The sequence below is a fragment of the Aspergillus lucknowensis genome (genome assembly GCF_044049455.1).
Source record: "Aspergillus lucknowensis strain CBS 449.75 chromosome Unknown BJX67scaffold_15, whole genome shotgun sequence".
Taxonomy (NCBI): domain Eukaryota; kingdom Fungi; phylum Ascomycota; class Eurotiomycetes; order Eurotiales; family Aspergillaceae; genus Aspergillus; species Aspergillus lucknowensis.
The window spans coordinates 327,088-346,314 of NW_027263559.1; the positions used below are offsets into that span (position 1 = coordinate 327,088).

At 52.6% G+C, this 19,227-nt stretch overlaps 7 protein-coding genes across 7 annotated transcripts; 3 read left to right on the plus strand and 4 right to left on the minus strand.

The window, feature by feature from the left end:
- Positions 1 to 1,731: 1,731 nt before the first annotated feature.
- On the minus strand, positions 1,732 to 5,640 carry BJX67DRAFT_351219 (uncharacterized protein). The gene is made up of 9 exons (XM_071028889.1): positions 5,337 to 5,640; positions 5,243 to 5,279; positions 4,773 to 5,169; positions 4,564 to 4,724; positions 4,154 to 4,507; positions 3,421 to 4,086; positions 2,646 to 3,362; positions 2,259 to 2,594; positions 1,732 to 2,187 (listed from the first exon to the last, which is right to left on the minus strand). The coding sequence occupies exons 1-9, from the start codon at positions 5,465 to 5,467 to the stop codon at positions 1,918 to 1,920; spliced, it is 3,069 nt and encodes a 1,022-aa protein (XP_070887139.1). The 5' UTR covers positions 5,468 to 5,640; the 3' UTR covers positions 1,732 to 1,917.
- Positions 5,641 to 5,826: 186 nt separating this feature from the next.
- BJX67DRAFT_62855 (uncharacterized protein) lies at positions 5,827 to 6,459 on the minus strand. The gene is made up of 2 exons (XM_071035262.1): positions 6,060 to 6,459; positions 5,827 to 5,993 (listed from the first exon to the last, which is right to left on the minus strand). Exons 1-2 carry the CDS (start codon positions 6,361 to 6,363, stop codon positions 5,947 to 5,949), a joined length of 351 nt encoding a protein of 116 aa, XP_070887140.1. The 5' UTR covers positions 6,364 to 6,459; the 3' UTR covers positions 5,827 to 5,946.
- A 103-nt stretch (positions 6,460 to 6,562) lies between these two features.
- Positions 6,563 to 7,259, plus strand: BJX67DRAFT_62790 (uncharacterized protein). The gene has a single exon (XM_071035261.1). It carries the CDS (start codon positions 6,762 to 6,764, stop codon positions 7,110 to 7,112), a length of 351 nt encoding a protein of 116 aa, XP_070887141.1. The 5' UTR covers positions 6,563 to 6,761; the 3' UTR covers positions 7,113 to 7,259.
- BJX67DRAFT_351226 (MARVEL domain-containing protein) lies at positions 6,969 to 8,657 on the plus strand. The gene is made up of 4 exons (XM_071028890.1): positions 6,969 to 7,053; positions 7,114 to 7,740; positions 7,801 to 8,067; positions 8,127 to 8,657. Exons 2-4 carry the CDS (start codon positions 7,705 to 7,707, stop codon positions 8,337 to 8,339), a joined length of 516 nt encoding a protein of 171 aa, XP_070887142.1. The 5' UTR covers positions 6,969 to 7,053; positions 7,114 to 7,704; the 3' UTR covers positions 8,340 to 8,657.
- Positions 8,658 to 9,260: 603 nt separating this feature from the next.
- On the minus strand, positions 9,261 to 11,563 carry BJX67DRAFT_351228 (uncharacterized protein). The gene is made up of 3 exons (XM_071028891.1): positions 11,181 to 11,563; positions 10,949 to 11,124; positions 9,261 to 10,900 (listed from the first exon to the last, which is right to left on the minus strand). The coding sequence occupies exons 1-3, from the start codon at positions 11,389 to 11,391 to the stop codon at positions 9,341 to 9,343; spliced, it is 1,947 nt and encodes a 648-aa protein (XP_070887143.1). The 5' UTR covers positions 11,392 to 11,563; the 3' UTR covers positions 9,261 to 9,340.
- A 212-nt stretch (positions 11,564 to 11,775) lies between these two features.
- BJX67DRAFT_380363 (oxygenase MpaB family protein) lies at positions 11,776 to 13,259 on the minus strand (the record flags this gene model as incomplete). The annotated part of the gene is made up of 3 exons (XM_071032779.1): positions 11,776 to 12,036; positions 12,111 to 12,842; positions 12,894 to 13,259. 3 exons carry the CDS (start codon positions 13,257 to 13,259, stop codon positions 11,776 to 11,778), a joined length of 1,359 nt encoding a protein of 452 aa, XP_070887144.1.
- Positions 13,260 to 15,711: 2,452 nt separating this feature from the next.
- On the plus strand, positions 15,712 to 19,225 carry BJX67DRAFT_387508 (uncharacterized protein; the record flags this gene model as incomplete). The annotated part of the gene is made up of 10 exons (XM_071034228.1): positions 15,712 to 16,229; positions 16,295 to 16,565; positions 16,973 to 16,989; positions 17,340 to 17,407; positions 17,557 to 17,774; positions 17,884 to 18,084; positions 18,319 to 18,435; positions 18,520 to 18,621; positions 18,777 to 18,930; positions 19,109 to 19,225. 10 exons carry the CDS (start codon positions 15,712 to 15,714, stop codon positions 19,165 to 19,167), a joined length of 1,725 nt encoding a protein of 574 aa, XP_070887145.1. The 3' UTR covers positions 19,168 to 19,225.
- Between the last annotated feature and the right edge of the window lie 2 nt (positions 19,226 to 19,227).

Genomic DNA, 19,227 nt, shown 5'->3' on the forward strand with positions numbered 1-19,227 from the left:
GGCATCATACGGCAGCCGCGCCTCGAGACAGCCAAGAATACTCCTAGGAGCGTTCTTGCCTAGCTAATCAAAGCGATCTTTCCAATCGCTTCGGGACTCAACTTTATTGTGGGCCCCAACGAACTAATCAAGGCACCCGGCAATTTACTCAGCAGCCACTTTGGTTCAGACCAGCAAGTCAGTGGAGGACCACGACCTCGACCCTTTTCCCTTCATTGTGCGCGAGCAGCGAGCCAATAGCGAGTCACAGGCCCTGGCCCAACCACTCTTTCCTCGATCGAGCAACGTCCAACCGAAGCTGGAGTTTGGCCGAGGCTGTGCAGTGCTGTTCAGTTCTGTCTGCAGTCCTAGGTTGAAGCTCATTTCTTCCCATTATTCGTCCATTGAGCCCCACGCCCGACAAACTTGAAGTCAAGTCACAACTTGTACCTGAAATCAACCCTTAAAGGGTAAGGCGCAACCCGAATTCGGCCCTCCATTGATTTAAGACATGGGCTCACGGAAGTCAGAGAACAGAACATCAAGAGTAGACCCCCAAGGCTTTATAAAAAGGATGGCGAGAGAAAAGCAAGACTTCGAGTTTTCCTCTCTGTCGGTCGCACTGCCAGTGTGGACTTCCAAGTGATTATACCCATTCCCCTTCTCCTCTGGATTTCCTGCAAAGACCTCAAGAGTCGATAATGACTTGGTCAGTATCAGACACATTTGCGTTTATCACCATCCTTATTGCAGTCCCAGCATCTATTGCTGGAGTCTGGACTGTTGTTGTCCTAAGAAGGCCAACTGAGGCTCGACAAGGTGAATATGCCTTTGGGGGGATACGTAATATTAGTGGTCTACATGGATCTAATGGTTCCACTCCTCTCCCCAGATCCAGCCCACACAATGGAAAGTGGCGGCGTTCCCCGGCCTTTATCCAACGACATTCCTCTATCCGACCAACGGCCCACTCAAAACCCGGAGCCGGCACCTAACCTCATTCCTCCCCCAACTAACGCAGTATCATATTCCTTCCGCGGCGCTCGACTCACGTCCTCCTTTCAAGGTGTGTTGTCAGAAACCTCACCCCAGCCTCCCTCCTCCCTGCTGTCATAGGTGATGGGATATATTGACATGGACACAGACTCAAGGGGAATCCAAGTGGACCATCCAACTCCAGATCCAGCTCCGCCATGCTGCTCTCCCTCCCCCGGCCCGCGCCCCCTCTCTCCGGAATCCACCCAATCATCCCCCCGTTAGGAGACAGAAGCGGGCCCCAGCCAATAACAAGAGCCGTGGGATCAGCGTTTCCAGCGTAAAGGGCGTCCACGGGTACCGGTATTGGGTTCATTTACTAGGAACGGAAAAGTGCTTTTAGATACCATGATGGATTAGAGATTTGCTTTTTGGCGTCTAACCGCCAAGTTATAGCAGGGCATGTGCAATGAATAACGTGACAGTAAGATGGTGTATGATAGATAGAGCATTGGGATCGAGTTTTACAGAATTTGCTCTTCTCTTGTAATTCCCGGGTCTGATAGTGTGATCGGCGGGTCGGGTCTCTGCTTGGCTGGCGAGCCTCCACTCGCTAAGTTTATCGTGGCCCGGGGCAGACGGCAGCATGCCGCTCGGGTGGTTTAGCGCCGTGGGTGGGATGGCGGGAGCAAACCTTATCCCTACGTAAGTATAGCAAACGTCTTGCAGCCAGCATTCCGATGAAGAACGGCTGTAAAATGACTCCAGGGGAAATGGTGCCATATTGGCAGTTGGCTGCGTCTTCTTCGTTCCAGCTATGAAGCTATCTCAAAAAAAAAAAAAAATGGTGGGGTCACAGGTGGCGCTAAACCGCACCTTCGAGGCCCCCCAGGTTGTCCAACTTACATCCTATAATTAGCCTTTACTACCCAACACACAGCTCCCCGACCAGCGTTGATGCCATCAGACGACGGCCGCGCCTCGAGACAGCCAACCGAGAATACGGCCGGCGTTGTATGCCGCGACAAGAACGGCGGTGATCACGACGGCTGTGAACGGAGCGGCAATCTCCCAAAACAATGCCTGAGATAGTTCCATGTCCCGGATATCAGAAGCATTCATACCCAGATAGCTGGAGACGAACGAGAGTGGGAGAAAGATAGTCGAGACGATGGTGAAGACGAGAATTGCTTTGCCGTGGTCTTCTTGAATAATGTCGACGCGCTGGACTATCTACGGGAAGTGAAACGTGCTGGTTAGTAGTGTACAAGTGGAATACTGCGTATTTGGCCGGGGTTACATACTTGGCTTTCTAATTTGGTGATTCGGTCTTTCAACTCATCGAAAACGTCTCGCCGCTCTTCTAATCTTGTCTGTATATCCTGGAGGAGCTTTCGGGTTGACTTATTGACGACTACGCCGCCGTCGAGAGTGGGGGAATAACTCGCTTCGAACGCTAGGGTGTTGCTGCCGTGGATAGTGGCAATTGGGCTAGAGTCGCCGTCGTCTTCATCCACATAGAGGACATTGATCACATCGAGCTGCCCGCTAATATTTGTCAAAATAATATCGACTTCCTCACGAAGCAGATTAAGATCTAACAACAGATTTTTGCTTGGTCTATTTCGGGCTTGGAGTTGCTAAAGCATTGTTGGTAAGCGTCGGCCTAGAAAGGTAGCGAATGCACTCACCAGAGAAGTCGTATATGTTACATATATGTCCTCGATATCCAATGTGGGAATTGACTGACAGGTCGAGTGCCCACGCATTGTCGTTTCCAGAATGAGAGCTATGATCTTCGCGTGGTCTACCCCGTTGTAGGTAGGATAGCTATCCTCCGATCTGAACATTGCATTACATTCATTCTTTGCCTGGTCAATGTATGCAAACACTTGATCTATGTGCCGGTTCACGTGGATAAAGAATTGTCTTTGTTCGTAATCCGGCCCATCGGATGACGGTGACTCGGTGCCTGTTGAAGAATGGTCTTCGTCGTAGGATCCTTTCTCAGTCACCTCGTCGCCGTCATCTTCGGTAGGTGGCCCCTCTCTAAGAGTTCTCTGCCATAATGTTTCGTCTTCAACATTCTCAGAGTTATTAGTTCCGCGTCGAAGCAGCGTTTGTGCAGCGTGTGGCTGGTCGGATTCCTCCATTATGATTTCGAGTTGATCATCGTCTCGTTTGCTTTGAAACTCTTCCAAGAGTCGCGAGGCCTCTGACGATGAATCTGCGAGCAACAGAATAATCTGGAAAAATATCTGCACCATCGAAGGCGTAATATACAAAGTGTCAACACCAAAAAGTCCGTCGCGCAAAGTTTTGAGCCCCTTTACAATCCGGAGAAATGGGATAGAGATCATCTCACACTGAAATAAGAACACCGCGGAGCGAGAGGGAAGGCTGAGGGTCTTCGAGACGCGGTTAGCCATCAATCCTCATTCCAGGCTGTCAAGTCAGGGATCGCACCTGGATTATGGTATATACTGCAGCCCATATCTTTCCCCTTACAGTGCAATTGTAATCCCGGTCGATGAAAAGGTCGAGAAAGACATTCACAGAACCAATAAACGATGACATCAGAGATGCCCAGTGGTTATTCAGAGAGGATGCCTCCTGAATACGTGCAAGCTCCCTCTCCGCATCTTGCTTAGTCTTGAGTGGGAGATTGTTGTAATTCTTGGCTGAACGAACATCGGCATTGAAGAGAATCTCGTAGTGGATATAGGCTACCAGCGCCTTCATCCACTGCATCGACGTGGGCTTTTCGTCTGGAGTTACCTGACCATGACCGGAACTTCCGGTCCTGGTATCTTGCCTGATCGACCACAAGAATATGGGCTGCGTTTCTGGGTCGGGCCCCGAGTGAGAGAAGGGCTCTTTACCCTCCCCAGACAGTTGGCCATAATTGCCTGATTGGGAATTGTATGAATGAGCAGCGTCGTTCTTGGCCTGCAGCTTTGCCGCATCCACGACGTGGGCAGGCGGCCAGTAGTAGGGATCCATGATGTCGTTGATCCGCTTACGTGGTGGGGCCTCGTTGTTCTCCATGGCATGCAGCCTGCGAGTGTGGTCGTATAGTATTTTTCGATCAAGTTCTGTAAGAGCTCGCGTAACTGTAATAGTCATCTCTGCCTGGAAAACAGAGTTCCGGTTAGAGATCCCAAGCTATCACCACAGAATACATTAGAATCGTACTCACTCCTGGCTTGGGAGAATCCAATTTGTAGGGTATTTTGTACTCTTCCAGGGTTTTCGGATCGAGTACCTTGGTGCTCGCGCTAACAGTGTCCGCAGATTCACCTTTGGAGGGCTTCGTACCACCAGTTCTTTCGAGCGGAATCAGAGATGGTGACCTTCCGGAGGGATGAGGAGCTTTTGCAGGAGTTGCAAGGATAAGCAGTGGCTTGTCCCCAGGGATTGAGCGCAATAGTGAGGGCCATATTCGCCCATTAATGAGGCTTCCGTCGCTTTCAAGCCTGTATTCTAAATTTCCCCATTCAATGCTTTGGTCAAGCGCTGCGCTCAAAGTGCAATGCACCCGGTATGTAAATTCCTTGGTTCTTCAATTATTTCCGCGCTTGTAAAGGTTGCATAGGCTTCGAAACTTACAAACCACACAGAACATTGTTCACTATCAAGGTAAAAGACGAAATCGGCATCCATGGTGATGCGGATGGTCGGGGGAAAGGAGTGGCGCCCCATGATGCGAGTAGTAATCAACGAACGCTGACCATCATAAAGAGGAGTCGGAGAGCAGGTTGCAATAAACTCTGTATGTTATAAGCGGAGTCAAATTGTGCGCGGCGGGCGTACCACACTTTTGCCAATACTCAGCACCCACAGCTCCGGAACATGGATAGTCTCAGACACGTGTTTGTACAAGCGCTGGACGGCTTGTTGGTGCTCTCGGGCTATGGATGAGTTGAGATGATACGCCGACTGGACAAGGGCCTGAACCAAATGGACTTTAGAGCCATGAGAGCCGTTCCTTTCTTGGGTGTTCTGCAGTAAGAAATAGGGGACCACGAGGAGGTGCATTTCACTCTTCCCCCGGCCGTCCAATGGCCGACCACGACCGAATGAAATAGATGCTGCCTGCCGGAATCGTTTGCCTTGAAAACAAGATCTTTCATAGTCAGATAGAAAAACATCGATGGTTTCTAGAAGGCCAGCAGCCTGCTCTTTCCGATATCCTGCCGCTTCCAATGCCCTGGTCTGAGAGGCTCAGTCATGCAAGGTAAGAATCCACATATATACGGTTATAGCTGCATGCAGTCAGTGTACATACCGCAAAATCGCTGAATTCCATTTCTTGGGACATGTGTCTTGGAGTGGATTGCGGTTAGTGATTGTGGCTGCATCTTGGGGTCAAAGGGCCTCACAGCCATTGTAATTGCCCAGATTCTTGAGCCTCATGTTTGCAATCGAGTGTTTTGACACCCAGAAGAGCACGGTCACCCGACGGGGACTTTACTTGGCTTGTTGCTTCAATTGAAAGCAGTGTTTGCACCATGGCGAGGGGCTCCTTCAGCCGCACGTCTCTGTGGGAAATTGCCGCTCCACGAAAAAGGGTCAACCCTTCCGAGTGAAGAGATACTCTGACTGACAGTCCCAAGGTTGCGCCAACCCAAACGCTAGCCCGCGGAGCTCTTTGAAGGTACGAGAAAGGGCGGCGAGAAATTGGTTCCGCAGTTTGTGGGAAGTGAGAGCGCGGATTGTTTACGGCTCTGGAGAAGCCCAGCGAGCGGGCCATGTGACTCGCTCGCCAGTCCCAACTGGGTTCTGGATTGATTCACAAAATCGATGAAAATGCCTTCTAGGAACTATTTAGCGGCATGGAATAATACAAGTAGCTTTCATCTAACAATCCGAGCCTTTCTTAATGGTCCCACCTTTCGTACTATTAAAGCCTCATCGTCTCTCGCTGCCATCGCTGCCATCCTCTCTTCTTTTAAGCGCCGTGTATGCAAAAAAAGCTCTTCACGGAACTCATCAGAAACCCATCGCTTGATGAGAATATAGTTTCTGCTCTGGATTTTCTATCCGTTATCCGGTAGCCCAGCGACAGACCAGAGTGGCCGGAGGATGGAATCGAATTAAGTTACGTACCTCATCCCAGTCCCATGGCAGATCGTACGCCACCAGCGTTGCCGGGAGCAGGTGCTTTCTGTGGATCTTCATCCACGTTTTCGGGGCTCCCAGGTTCTCAGACAAGTCATATCTATAGCCGCCGTACTTTGAATCCCATGCATCAAATTCCTTTTCAAAATATTTGACGCCCTTGGATTCCTGCCGTTTGAGCTGGGCTTGTCTGTCGAGAACGGATTTGATATGCTCTGGGGGGTAGCTGGCGGCTGTGAATTCTTGGACGACGGCATCATTCAGCCGGGCTTCGGCGTCGGCATCCATATTTCGTGTGGAGAAAGTGGTGAGGTTGCGGGCTTTGGAAGCGTAGATAAGTCAATCAGTGGTTTTGAGCGAATAGTTGACTCGGCTGTTCATCGGCACCGCACAATATTAGGTCGGTTTGCAAAGAGGGGTCGTCCGAGTCAACCTTCATAATGCCTGGTGTTGTGTAGCAAGCGAGCCAATCACATTTCGGCCAATCGGGATTCGTCAAGGCAATCAATCCAGACTGACACGCGAAGGCGGAATAGAGCTGTAGGTCATTCAGCAAGTGTGCTCAAGAAATCAATAGACATGATTCAAATCATTTCGTCTCAGGTCGGTAACTGAATGTGGGCTGCATTGCCTGTGGTTGACAATGCGACGCTTGGTATTGAGCAGAGTTTTGAAACCACATTGCGATGGGTGGTGCCGGCATTCAGATAGCTGTGATGAGCCTGAGAGCTTTCTTGTGCGCGATATCGTATGCTCCGGGGGATGTTGGTGTTATATGTATGGACCAATTTAAGGGGATATCACATATTTTTGTCCTTGGCTTCTGTAATCCTGGGACCAAACAGGTTGGCGCAGGGCTGCGGCCTGCACCAGTGTATACAGGCACAGAAATTTATTGTCGCATCTCTAGAATTGTCTGCCGCAAGATCCTTGATGTAAGTATATGTGCTGGAAGCTCCTTATGCAGGCAAACGACGACTATTCCCTGGACGAATCAGCTTACAAGCTTTTGCTGGCAGCAAATGAGAGTTCATTGACCAACGGAGCTTATCTGGACCTTATCCATGGATCCAAAGAACCGACCTCTCCCCGGAAGATCGTTCCACCAGCGAAGAACGGATGACGGGGCCCAATGGCTATCGGACGGGGTTCGATCGCGGATCCAGCGGCAGTCTCGGCCTTGCGTTGCATCTGTGACGGCATGAAGACTCATCAGACAAGGCAGATCGCTTCACCCCTGCGTTTCCCAAGCCACCATCCACCCTGGTCGCGTTTGAAGGTAGGGATGAGGATTCCCAAAACTTTCGACGGACTTTTCGATTTTGAGAGTATTAAAGGAGAACGACAAGTAGATCATCCTCTTCTCTCGTGTTCTTGAGGCAGAAGGGCGAGGGACCAAGAGGGTTGATTCCGACTGGTGATCTCACGATTCGCGCAGTTGTATGCGATGACGTAGTGAAACAGGAGCCGCAGCCAGTTCTCCCACTCGTCATCCTCTTTCCTATCCGAACATTCCGCCCTTAAAACCACTCCGATCGAGTCTTTCTCTCGTCTCTCTCAGGTCTCATCTCCATCTTTGGCATACCCTCAGCATCTTCAAGTTCCGAAACAAGAAAAATATCAAACAAAATGGGCGTCGCTCAGCTCGCTCTCCGAGCGTGGGAGGTAAGTACCTTGGTCCTCACTATAAGACTTCCTTGAGAAGGCTCATCGCTAACAGCCCAGTTCACCTGCACGGTGATCGTCATGGGCCTCATCGGCAACGTGATCTCCGAAGCCTTTTCCGGAAACCCTGCAACGATCAACTACACCATGTTCGTCGTGGCCTTCGCCCTGTTCACGCTTTTCTACCTCATCCCGACCTCCTTCAAATCAGACTGGGCCGTCCACCCAGTCTTCCCGATCGTCTTTGACACCCTGAACACAATCTTCTTCCTTACGGCCGCAATTGCCCTCTCGGCGAAGCTGGAGGCACATAGCTGTAGCAACGAGGTACTTCTCCCTCTTTCCTCCTCCTAGTTGCGCCGTGAAAAGGTTTCTAACAACTGTAGAACTATACCCTCAACAACGAGATTACGAACGGCTCGTCTAACCCCGAGAAGCGGTGCCGTGAGGCTCAGGCGTCTACTGCCTTCCTTTGGTTCGGATGGGTGGCATGGACGGCCTCGATGATTCTCTCCATATTCGCCGCGCGCCGTGCCGGAGCCGATCTGCGTCCTCGTACCGGTCCTGCTCGTGGACGCCCAAGCATGGCTCAGGTCTAAATGCCAACCACAGACGACAAGGATGGGTGGATGGCATAACGGACACATATATGAATATCCGTATTTATGAGTAATTGGCTGGGTCGACTGCCACTAATAATACGATATTCACACCTATGAAGGGGAGTTACCCAATGATATGCTATAAAACTAATAGTAATAGGATCTGGGGGTTTGGTGTTGTGTGGTCGGAAAAATGAGTTCTTCGGTTTCTTCATGGCTTTACCATGTTCTAGTCCTGTTCTAGTAATTTTGAATCCGCTGGCATGAGGCTATATCTATCTGTACATCGGAATAATTCTATGTTTGCCTTTCTAAGTCCTCCTCGTACGAAATATACTCCCGAGTCCATGAGCCCAGTGATGAACGGTGGAGTCGTGGACCAGGCCAAGCTCCCACCACAGGACGGTTGTCGATCGCCGAACCAGAGATCGAACGAGTCACCATGCGTTCGAACTCGGAAACTGCGTTCAATCGGACAGACTACTTATTGCTACTACTACGTACTACAAGCTACCTAGATATGATGCACAACGCCAGCGGCTCTGTTTGACTGACACGACAGAGAGATCGTAGTTACTGCGGGTGTCGCTCCCTTTCGCTTCCGAGGTTGGCGTGGAGTGGGCTGCATTCCCGTCTTGACGGGCCTTGATCCCCGATTTCTCGGGCCGATCCGTTGACGTGACATAGTACGAGGGTTGGAAGTCGCATTTGAAGTCCTGTTATATACACATGGAGGGGTCCCGATCAGTTCTTCGTCGACTTCTGTTCTTCGCTAGTCGATGATGTGACAACGACGGATATATGGAGGACCCGGAGGGCGGGATCGGAATTGTGATCGCTGGAGCGCACGACCATATAAATATGTCCGGACCCAAGTAAGCGGCTAAAAAAGGAAAGAAGGGAGAAAACTGGAGCAGTGGGAGATCTAATTCATTACCATTACCGGGACACGGCCGTCTTCAAGAATCTGTTCTACGCATTCTAATTCTAACTCTGTTTCAATCGTACTGCCGTCTCCCACCGAGCTTCCGACCCCCTACCCCACGCCCGGCGCGGCTCACCAACGCGATATGCCCTACATCCTTTCGCTCGTCGACATCCGAGATCTGCACCGGCAAATCACGCAGCAGTCGCGCGCGCTCCAGGCCAGAGAGCCTGCTCCCGCCCGCGGGGAGCGGTATATGCGGGCTATCCCTCGTCAGGGACGAGACGTAGCCGAGGATATCCGGGGCGATGGTGATGGACCTGAGGAATAGGCTGGCGAGCGCGGAGAGCTGGAGGATGATCGTCGACACGATGAAGACCGTCGCCCAGGCGCGGTTGGTGCGGTAGACCGCGACGTTTCTGGAGGCCGTGCCGGTGGTCTCGTTGAAGGGGGGGAAGGATGCGGCTTGCGTGAGGTTGACTGGGTCGAGGAGGGAGGCGCTGCTCATTGTGAAGGGGGCCAGAGAGGCCTGCCAGTATGTGTTGACTACGGCGGTGAGTCGCCTCGAGATGTCTTCTGCGCTGACGTTGCGCCAGTCGCGGTCGTATCGGGGGTTGAAGAGGAGGGGGTCGTCGTAGATGTAGCCGTCTGTTGAGGAGGCCTGGAAGGCCTCGACTGCGCCTGCGGCGTATGGGAACTGCTTTATGAAGTTGTACAGGGCAGTCCAGGAGTTGACGTTGGGGTCGTTGAATGGGGTGATAGAGTCATCGCGTCTGTCTTTCTCGGACTGCCGCATGCGGGTTACCCAGCATGAGTCGTTCTGGCATTTGACCAATGACTCGGAATGGATGGTGGACATGGTGCAATTGAAGAGTGCCACGGTGATTTCAAGTTTGTTGGGTATATCTCGCGATCCGTAGAACAGGTTAATGTAGGACTGGGTTCGAGAGGGGGATGTGAAATTGTAACTCGTGTCGACGAAATAGTTGCTGTAGGCCTCTGTAAAGTCGGTGCCTAAATAGGCGGTATCGCGAAAGAGGGCAGAGGCATTGTTCTTTATCATAGTGTCTCCCATTGCTTTCACGGCCTCTTCCGAAGAAACGTTGTAAAGCAGAGGGTGGCAGTCCAGATCGAAATACGATGATTCGACTGGAAACTCGACGACTTCACCGGACGGGACTCCTTGAACGACAAGCCCAACCAATGATGAATATGTTACGGGGCCATCAGGTCGGGGCGTTCTCCATGGGTTTGTGCCACCAGAGTCGTTCAAGGGAAGCGTACGCAGAAGAGGAATCTTTGGCCAGCCCCAGGCGTCATAGGGGGAGCGTTTCGCTTCCTCTGATGCGACGAGGGATGTTGTGTATATGGAGGTGATTGGAGAAAAAGTGTCGGCCACGGAGGACTGTCCTTCCAGCCCAGAGCTCCCATTCATGCTCATGTAGGCAACAGATATGTTGCTTGACACCGTTGATGGTTCCTGCGAAATCAGCCTCAACGCGCTTTGGCCCCCAAGGGGCGACATCGCCCACAGCAGGAGAATCGGTATCGTGAACAGATCAGGACGGCGTAGTGACCATATCGACGCTACCGTCCCAGCAAAACTGGTGCTCCCATTCAATTGCTCGAGCAGCTGAGTCCGTCAGTGGTGACTCGGGGAGATGAACACAGTTCGACTCACGCCTAGGGGAGCACTCTTTTCCGCTTTCCACAACGCGATGCTTCGCATCATACTGCCGACAATTGCAGCAAATATGATAGGAAATACCGAGGGGCCCAAGTGCGTTACTTGCACAATGCCCTGGCCATAGTCGGAGATCTCGCGCCCGTCGAGACGAATGACCAGACCAGCAATTGCTAACTCGGGTTAGTCGACCAAGTTTCTCTGCGTCTCGCAAAATTAAGGTATATACCAAGAAAACCGATGGGAAGACAAGCGAGGACCACCTCGAACGCAGTTGTGAATTTATCGGTGCGCGCGGTGCTCCTCAGCCTCTGTGGCTGATGAGGCCAGTGCTGCTGGGCAAAGCCGGGGACTGGCGATGCGCCAGTCTCGGACTCGAAGGTGTTCGTCTGCAATGGCAGAAGCTGGAGCTCGCTTTCTCGGGGGCTGGGTTTCGACATCTTGCCCACAGGAAGTTGCTCATCCCACAAGAAGTCGAATGTCGAGATTTCTCGTGTTGAAGAAGCACAGGGCTGAAGAGGCGGGCCCGATAATTGCTTTTTCTCGGGCTGAAGCCGGCCGCGCCACGATTCAGGAGAGAATCTGCACAGTGCACACGTCTTCACAGGGGACTCAGCCGGAAGAACCTGTCTGGCCTTCTCCAGCCCCCGGGATCGACAGACAAGCCGACGCGAACGAGAGACACAGCAACAGCCTTTGCGAATCACAATCTCGATCGACGCTCTCGGCGTTGGGGCTGTGTTGAAGATTAATTTTTTACCATGGCATGAGCGTCTGAACGCGAGGACACCATCTCTCTTTCGATTTCTGCTCAACATCACTGCTCAGAGATGACAGGCTGTCAGCCAACGATAGCCTGCATGAGCCCAGATCGCCGCGCGGACTACTATGAAGAGACACCCCCCGAGGAACACCAGGAATATGATCTCGGCAAGTCCGATATCCAAACCCCGGGAGCTGGCTTGTCCTTTCGAGTCATCCACCACTTTTCCTGTCTTCTTCCCGACTTGCGGGACGTATTTGAAGTCGAACCTCGTTCTGGACTTGCGCTGGACGATTCCGTTGTAAAGTTGCTTCCGGAAGAACTGGCATCAACCGAGTTAGTACGAATGGGCCCTCTCTTTAAACAAATGAAAGAGGGACGCAGGAGAGGACACACGTTGACCATCACAGCATCAAACCCCGGTATTAGCTTCTGCGCCCAAGCAAGAGCAGTGGCAAAAACACAAAACCCCACAAATGAGAGATAATAGACCACGCCCGGTCTCTCCAAGGCAAGCTCGTCGCAGAGCTTGTCCCCATTAATCCAGCGACCCCCCGCCGCCACGAAGCCACTCGACACACGAAATGGCGACGGCAGATTCGTCACACATGCCAGGAAGTTATCCACCATAACCCGCGATGTCTCTGTCGGCCGGACCTCGTGGACCATTAAGCTCTCCATTGTACACTTCGCCTTCTCAACGGTCTCGAAGTATCCCGTCGGCGTGCCGACCAAATACCCGAGATACCGGAAGACAGCGATATAATCAGCAATCTGCCGCTGGCCAAGCGGTGTAGGCCCGAATTTCGGGAGCTGGAGCCACATCCGGTTACAGCAGAACATGCAGATGGAGTGGATGCTGTTGAGAGTGTTTACAGGGATGCCGTACGTCTCTGTGTCGAAGTAGTCCGGCCGTTGTTGGCAGAGCTGGAGGATGCGATGCCGAACAGTCGCGTGGAGGAGTCGGACTCGGACCGTTGCGATGTGGCCTTCTCCGTCCGGTTTTATGGAAACAGCGCTGTGCGTGACCTGGATGATCCATTGGACGGTCTCGAGCAGTCGGCCGAGCAGCATGCGGCTTGAGTATCCGCCTGTGCGGACGAGGACTTCGACGACGCTGGGGACAACCTACACCTAGTTATTAACCATTTTCTCACGGTATATGTGAGGGGGGAGTACCGCATTCTCAGCCATAAACCCCTGCAACGCAAACCCCACGACACTAGCAACAGCATATCGATAGAAGAACTGCTGTCCGCGCGCAATCTGGTCCCAGTCTACCCAGCTCGGCACCGTATGGACCTCGTCCCAGAACCGAGTGAGGACTGGGTCATTCTCGTGGTTATCTCGCAGAATCTCGTAGACGTCTGTTGATTTGTTCTGGCTCTCTTGACGGATGGCCTGTATTCTCTCGAGTGCAGCAGCACCCAGCTCGTCGTACTGCTGGCGGAATGGCTCGAGTTCTTCCTTGGATAGATGGTCCTCTGTCCAGGTGAACGAGTAGCCGCAGGTAGTAACTTTCTCTCCGGGTTGCGGGTTCGACATGGTTCTTTGGATCCGGCGTCTTAGGATATCGAGGTCTGACGCGGGATCACTCAATTATATACGGTCATCATTCTCAGCCCGACGCCAGAAACAAACTATCATGTGGAGTTCCAGCCCCCACCAGCGCTAAGTAACAATCCTTCCGAGACGATCAACCTCGATTGGCAGGTGGACTCCAGTGATCTACGAACGGCCCTATGATGGCGAGGGAAGCGAGACCACTCTATAACAGCGTTCTAACCGCGAAAGGCAATCCGCTGCGCTCGAGCCACATCGCCAAATCTCGTTCACAACTTGTTATGCCCGAGTAAACAGACGAGACCTGGAAATTGGATTGCATTGCAGCAGTCAAGCTCACAGCCACGGGGCTAAACCAGGGTCTGTGCGCATACAGCCGCACCCTATCCAACAGAGTCATATGTTTGACCTGCAGCTAATGTCATGCTGGGATGCTTGGATATGACAGCTCGGACCAGCAGGAACATGGTCCCGTGGACAATCGTCCTATCCACTGTTTCGCAATCGAGAGGGATCATCTTATTATAAGTCCTGTGTAGAACTCGTGTTGGTGGACATCTTGAAATAGTCAACTTTGGCTGTAGTCGCAGCACGGCTACTACGGTATTACAGATTGCGTATGCGTTGGGTCTGGTACGATGACAGATAGCTGAAAGTCTCGCCGTCTCAGCCATGCCACTGAGTCGGGTATTCAGTGAGACATGATACCGCAATTCGCTTCTCTTACTGGACCACACATGTATGACGATCCTTGATGATGTGGTGTAAGTAGATGCGCGGGGACTGACAGGGAATACTAATACAGAAACTTCATATTTCAACTATGCGTACAATGTATCTAAGAACCACGAGCATGGCGCTTGTTTAACTGCGACATCTTCTACCCTCCAGCCCTCTCAACAGAGAACGAATCCAAAGAAGAGGAAGACTCAGCGGTATACATCGTGCGCACCTCCCCGACCTCTTCATCCTCTTCATCTTCCTCCCGGACAATCCAGCCGTGAGCCCACACTACCCCGACATCAGGATTCCGGGCACGCTTTCCCCATAACCCTAACTAATCATAAAAGCCCACCCTATCAGGACGACGAGAAAATGGCACTTCAGCGAAACAGCGCAAAACTGACTCACCGGGACGTCCGGGGTTTCTCGTCCTCCTGCGCTGTTTCTGCTCTGCGAGGGCTTATCCATCTGTTGAAGAGATGCTAGCCCTACGACGGCAGTCTGCGGGTGTAGCGCCGTTATGTGCACTTGTTGAGTTTGTCGGCCTCGTCTAGTTATGGTTATTAGTGGCTGATAAGGTTATGGTCTACAGGTATGCGCATAAATTCGGTATATGCATCCCCTTCTTCGAGTGCAAAAGCATCAAGAAGATCCGACACATTGGCCTTAACTTCATCGTCCCGACAAAAATCCACATAACTGGCTGAAGCCAGGCATTCAGGGCGCCTCATGCCTCACTAACAGCACAGCCAAAACGACATCCTTTCATATTGCACAGACGATCCAACGGAATTCCTACCAAACCTAAACCAGTCCGACTCTTGTACCCTCCAGTCCCTCCCCTAAAAGTAGCTTAAATTTTCCAGAAAGAAGGCGTACCGCGTCGCAATGACCCGACCCGCCCAATCTGGCTTCAACCACGTCGCGCCATGCACGTGGGCGTCGACGGCCAGGTGTAGGAGTATATTGGAGGTGTTGTACGGGCGAATTTGAATTGGAGGGATGTATTCGATTCTTTACGATTGGGAAATTGGCAGAGGTGAGTTTTCGGTCGAGGAGCCATTTTGGGCGGTTGGGTGGAAGGGATTGTCAGGATCAAGAAGACTGTGTATTCGATTCTCGATTTAGGGTTCTTTTTCCTTAATTTCTAAGTTTGACTACCCGGAAATCGGTGAAGAGTTGAATGCTTGACGTTGGGCTGGGCGATGGATGAATTAGGGTTAGGCCCCCCGAGGTATTTCAGGATTTCCGCATGCGGTCAACGCTGCCCCAGTGCGAGATCGATATCTTCGAGAGAATCGCTGTGGGATGACTCCAGGGGAAATCAGTGCGATATCGGCATTTTGTGTTTCTTGCTTCTAACGACCTCTGAAGAAATGCCACGGCCGCAGTAATCTTAGTTGGTGTGGTGGCTGTGGGTCCTCACCTTGGAGGCCCTGGCGTCCAGCACTCTCGCAAGCTGGCCGTTTGCGATGCGATGAGGTCGTCCCTGGCATGATGTACACGGTAACTACTCGATTCCGCATTCCAGAGGTCGGAAGCCTCTCCGATCCTCCAGATAGAGTTCTGTTAGGCCCGAATGCATTCGGAAGGTCACATCGGGAGTTGTCAAAACGTAGCCACCGCTCGAGTGCCTTCCCTTCCGTCGAGTAAAAACCGCAGACTAGCAGCCCTATCTCTCCCCCTTCTCACGACCAAAATCCCCTCCAGCATGGCAGTCTCCAAAGCAGGGCATCTGGTTCTCCAAACCACCCGGCGCAGACCGCAGGTCTTCATCCTCCTCGCCCTCATCCTGCTGATAATACTCTACCCATTCCGCTTCACCCTCTTGCCGCAGCCCATCTCCTCCATACCAGGCAGTCTTTTAGACTCAAATTCGATAAACGCTCAACCAGGCTCACACTCCCCATCACAAGTAGCAGCAGCTACCGAAATCACAGCGGCAACGCTCCTCTCCCGCCCGCTCTCAAAAGACCAGACATCCATCCCCAAGATCATCCACCAGACATGGTTCCCCGCGGGTACGAACATGTCCGAGTCTGCGCGCGCCTGGGTGCAGACCGTTAAGAAGCACCACCCTGACTGGGAGTATGTGCTGTGGGACGACGAGAGCAACGAAGCGCTGGTGCGGAAACATGTCCCCTGGTTTCTGGAGACGTATAAGGCATTGCCGAAAGAGATTAATCGGGCCGATATGGCGAGGAATCTCTACATGTTTATCTTCGGGGGGTACGTCTTCAAAACCTTTATTCTCAACCGTTATTTCCTGTGCTTGTTAAGTTGACCTTGAGCAGAATGTACGCTGACGTCGACACTGAATCCCTCCGCCCCGTCGAGCCGCTCTTCGCCGCGCACGACGTCGCCCTAGAGCCGCATCTCGCATCCCTCTCGGCATCTTCATCCCCCGGCCGCGTGCAGCGCGCCTTCATGGGCCGCATGGCACACACACTCGACCCGGAGGGCCTCGGCGCAGTCCCGAACGGCTGGATGGCATCGCCACCGGGACACCCCTTCTGGCTCATGCCCGTGCTCGCCGTGCTCGAGAACCCGAAGGGCGACGGGAGCGTCGAGGGGATGACGGGGCCGGGGATTCTGGGGCCGGTCATAAAGCAGTACTACAGTTCTGGCTCTAGTCATGGCGGTGGTGGTAGCGACACGCTGCGTCGACAGCTGTGCCACCGGATCCAGAGTCTGCAGAGTGGATGGGGGATCTTCTGTCCCGAGCATAGTGTTGAGGACTACGAGGGGGCGTTTGTGAGGGAGGATGGGCTGAGCCATTCCCTTGTTCTACTGCCGCGGGAGCAGATTTATCCGTATTCTTGGGTTGATGATGGCGATGTCAAGGCTTGTCTGGGGGCGAAGGCGAATGCGGCGTTTGACCCAGAGAGCTGTAAGCGGCGCATGGGGGTTGATACGTGGCCGAGCTATTTTATCACGTATTGTACGCATACTTGGTAGCTGTTGAAATAAAGAATGGAGGTATAATAGAGTATTAATAGCAGTTAGAATAGTAAGTGGCTGTTACGTTAGGGACAGCTACCACAGTAGCTGAGTCCTCATCCGCATCTGGTATGCGGGACCGTTGCATTGCCAGGCAGTTCCAGTCATCGAAGTGGGTTGGGTTACTCCTGTTGCATCAGCAGCCAGGCACTGCTCAGTAGACATTAAATGGTTAGTTCTTGACCTTAGCTCAACATGGAGGTACCTCGAGTTAATTCCCTCGAGTTAACAGCGTTGAGATGTACACCCACACACCCAGGGCGTCATGGAACATCGTCCTCTGCACGCTGTACGCCACCATCCCTATCCCTGCATCCCATGGCTAGCTAATGAAGAAAGAAACTGGATCTTCTGGTCAAACCTGACAATTCTTTTTAATAAATGGATCCTCGAGTCTACCCCGTTTCGTGAGTGCACCCTTACAGCTGTCTGTCTACACTATACTCCTGTCTTCTATCCGAGAACATGCCCTAACTCGAGCTCGAGCCAGGATACCGTACGCCCCATCGCATACCCAGTCCACCGACTCACCTTCCAGAGATTAACTGAATGATAGCAATCCTCCTCACAACATGGCACCTCCTCTTCGCAACCCTCGCAACCCAGTTCCTCGCACACACAACGCCCCTCCTCTCCGCCCGCTGCGCAATCCCCATGACGCGCCGCCTATACATGGCCAGAATCGCCCCGATCGCCCTCCTCTACAGCGCCAGCCTCGTCTGCAGTAATTCCGCATACGTGTTCCTGAATGTTGCCGTTATACAGATGCTCAAGGTCCCCACCCTACCCTACCCTACAGTACCCTGCCCATGAAAACCATGGAAGTAGAGTATGAACGTTGAATCAACTAGCTAACAGCTATCCACTTATTTGACATGTATAGGCCGCCGGCCCCGTCATCACCCTACTGACAAGCGCCCTCTGGTCCTTAACGACCCTGACACCCGGCAAACTGCTCAATATCGTCGTGATCGCCGCCAGCGTCGCGGTCACTGTCTCCGGCGAGATCCGGTTCTCAGGGACCGGCGTGGCCCTCCAGCTTGCGGCGCTGGTCTTTGATGCTAATCGTTTAGTTATGATGGAGGTTTTGACCTCGTCCACTTCGAGTTCGAGTTCGACGTCGTCTTCGACTTCATTGTCAGGGGTGGGAGTAAGTGTTTCGGATGAAGAACGACAACGAGACGAGCCGGGGGATGAAGACGGGGATGAAGAGGGGGGCTCGGGCTGGGGTCGATGTAAACATAAATATCCACATCCACATCTTTCCCCCCACGATATTGAAGACGGAGCCGAAGACGACGAGGGAAACGAAAACGAGAATGAGAACGAGAACGACACATCCAACACACCCCTGAAAATGGACCCGCTCGTCAGCCTGTACTACACAGCGCCCGTGTGCTTCCTCGTCAACGCCATCCTGGCATGGAAGGCCGAGGTGCAGCCTCTTCTGCTTGCGCGGTTGGACAGCCAAAACCAAGCCCACGCGAACGCTCAAACCCAGTCTCAAGGACAGGGACAGGGACAAGACGGACTCATCGACGCAATCATCCAAACAGGCCCGGGGACGCTCCTCGCGAATGCCCTGGTCGGGTTCATGTTGAATGTGGCTGTTTTCACACTGGTGCGTCACGCGTGTTATGTCCCAAACCACTACTCAAATACGAATACGAATCCTCCTGCCTCCCCCCCGGATGCTCATTATCTCCATCCTCTTCCTATATACTATTTATATATCCATGCTAACGACTTCCCGCCTTTTCGGCGGGGACGGAATAGATCGGCAAAACCTCCGGGTTGACAATGACGCTGGTCAGCATCCCCAAGAACATCCTGCTTATCGGGGCGTCGGCGGTTCTCTGGGGCACGACGGTCTCGCTGGTGCAGGGGGTCGGGTATGCGGTTGCGCTGGGCGGGTTGGTTGTTTATTCGAGTTCGTGTTCCGGTGGGGGTAGATCTGGGGAAGGGGTTGGGAGTTCAGGTTTTGGGGGGGTGTGGAGGGGCGTAAGGGATTTGATAAAGTGGTGGAGGGGGAGAGGGAGAGGGAGAGGGAGGTATGCTAACCTTGCTGGGAGGGGGACGGGAGGTGTTTAGGTGTTGTTGATGGATAGGTTTTTGGGGTCCGGTGGATGGATGGTGTTACTTCCTTTCTCCCGAGGGCTGTGTGTGAGAGGCGTTGAGGTGTACATATATGGCTTGGCGAGATGGAATGAGGAGGCTGCTTTCATGA

Bases quoted from the DNA above. Each gene is read 5' to 3' on its own strand.
- BJX67DRAFT_62855 (XM_071035262.1), bottom strand. From the start codon at position 6,363: ATGGATGCCGACGCCGAAGCCCGGCTGAATGATGCCGTCGTCCAAGAA. The intron at 5,994-6,059 runs GTAACTTAATTC...GATAACGGATAG, and splicing joins ATGGGACTGGGATGAGGTAC to AAAATCCAGAGCAGAAACTA.
- BJX67DRAFT_351219 (XM_071028889.1), bottom strand. From the start codon at position 5,467: ATGGTGCAAACACTGCTTTCAATTGAAGCAACAAGCCAAGTAAAGTCC. The intron at 4,087-4,153 runs GTGAGTACGATT...TCTGTTTTCCAG, and splicing joins TGGATTCTCCCAAGCCAGGA to GCAGAGATGACTATTACAGT. The intron at 2,595-2,645 runs GTGAGTGCATTC...ACAATGCTTTAG, and splicing joins TAACATATACGACTTCTCTG to CAACTCCAAGCCCGAAATAG.
- BJX67DRAFT_62790 (XM_071035261.1), top strand. From the start codon at position 6,762: ATGGGTGGTGCCGGCATTCAGATAGCTGTGATGAGCCTGAGAGCTTTC.
- BJX67DRAFT_351226 (XM_071028890.1), top strand. From the start codon at position 7,705: ATGGGCGTCGCTCAGCTCGCTCTCCGAGCGTGGGAG. The intron at 7,741-7,800 runs GTAAGTACCTTG...CTAACAGCCCAG, and splicing joins TCGCTCTCCGAGCGTGGGAG to TTCACCTGCACGGTGATCGT. The intron at 8,068-8,126 runs GTACTTCTCCCT...TAACAACTGTAG, and splicing joins CACATAGCTGTAGCAACGAG to AACTATACCCTCAACAACGA.
- BJX67DRAFT_351228 (XM_071028891.1), bottom strand. From the start codon at position 11,391: ATGTCGAAACCCAGCCCCCGAGAAAGCGAGCTCCAGCTTCTGCCATTG. The intron at 11,125-11,180 runs GTATATACCTTA...AACCCGAGTTAG, and splicing joins TCTTCCCATCGGTTTTCTTG to CAATTGCTGGTCTGGTCATT. The intron at 10,901-10,948 runs GTGAGTCGAACT...TGACGGACTCAG, and splicing joins AAAAGAGTGCTCCCCTAGGC to CTGCTCGAGCAATTGAATGG.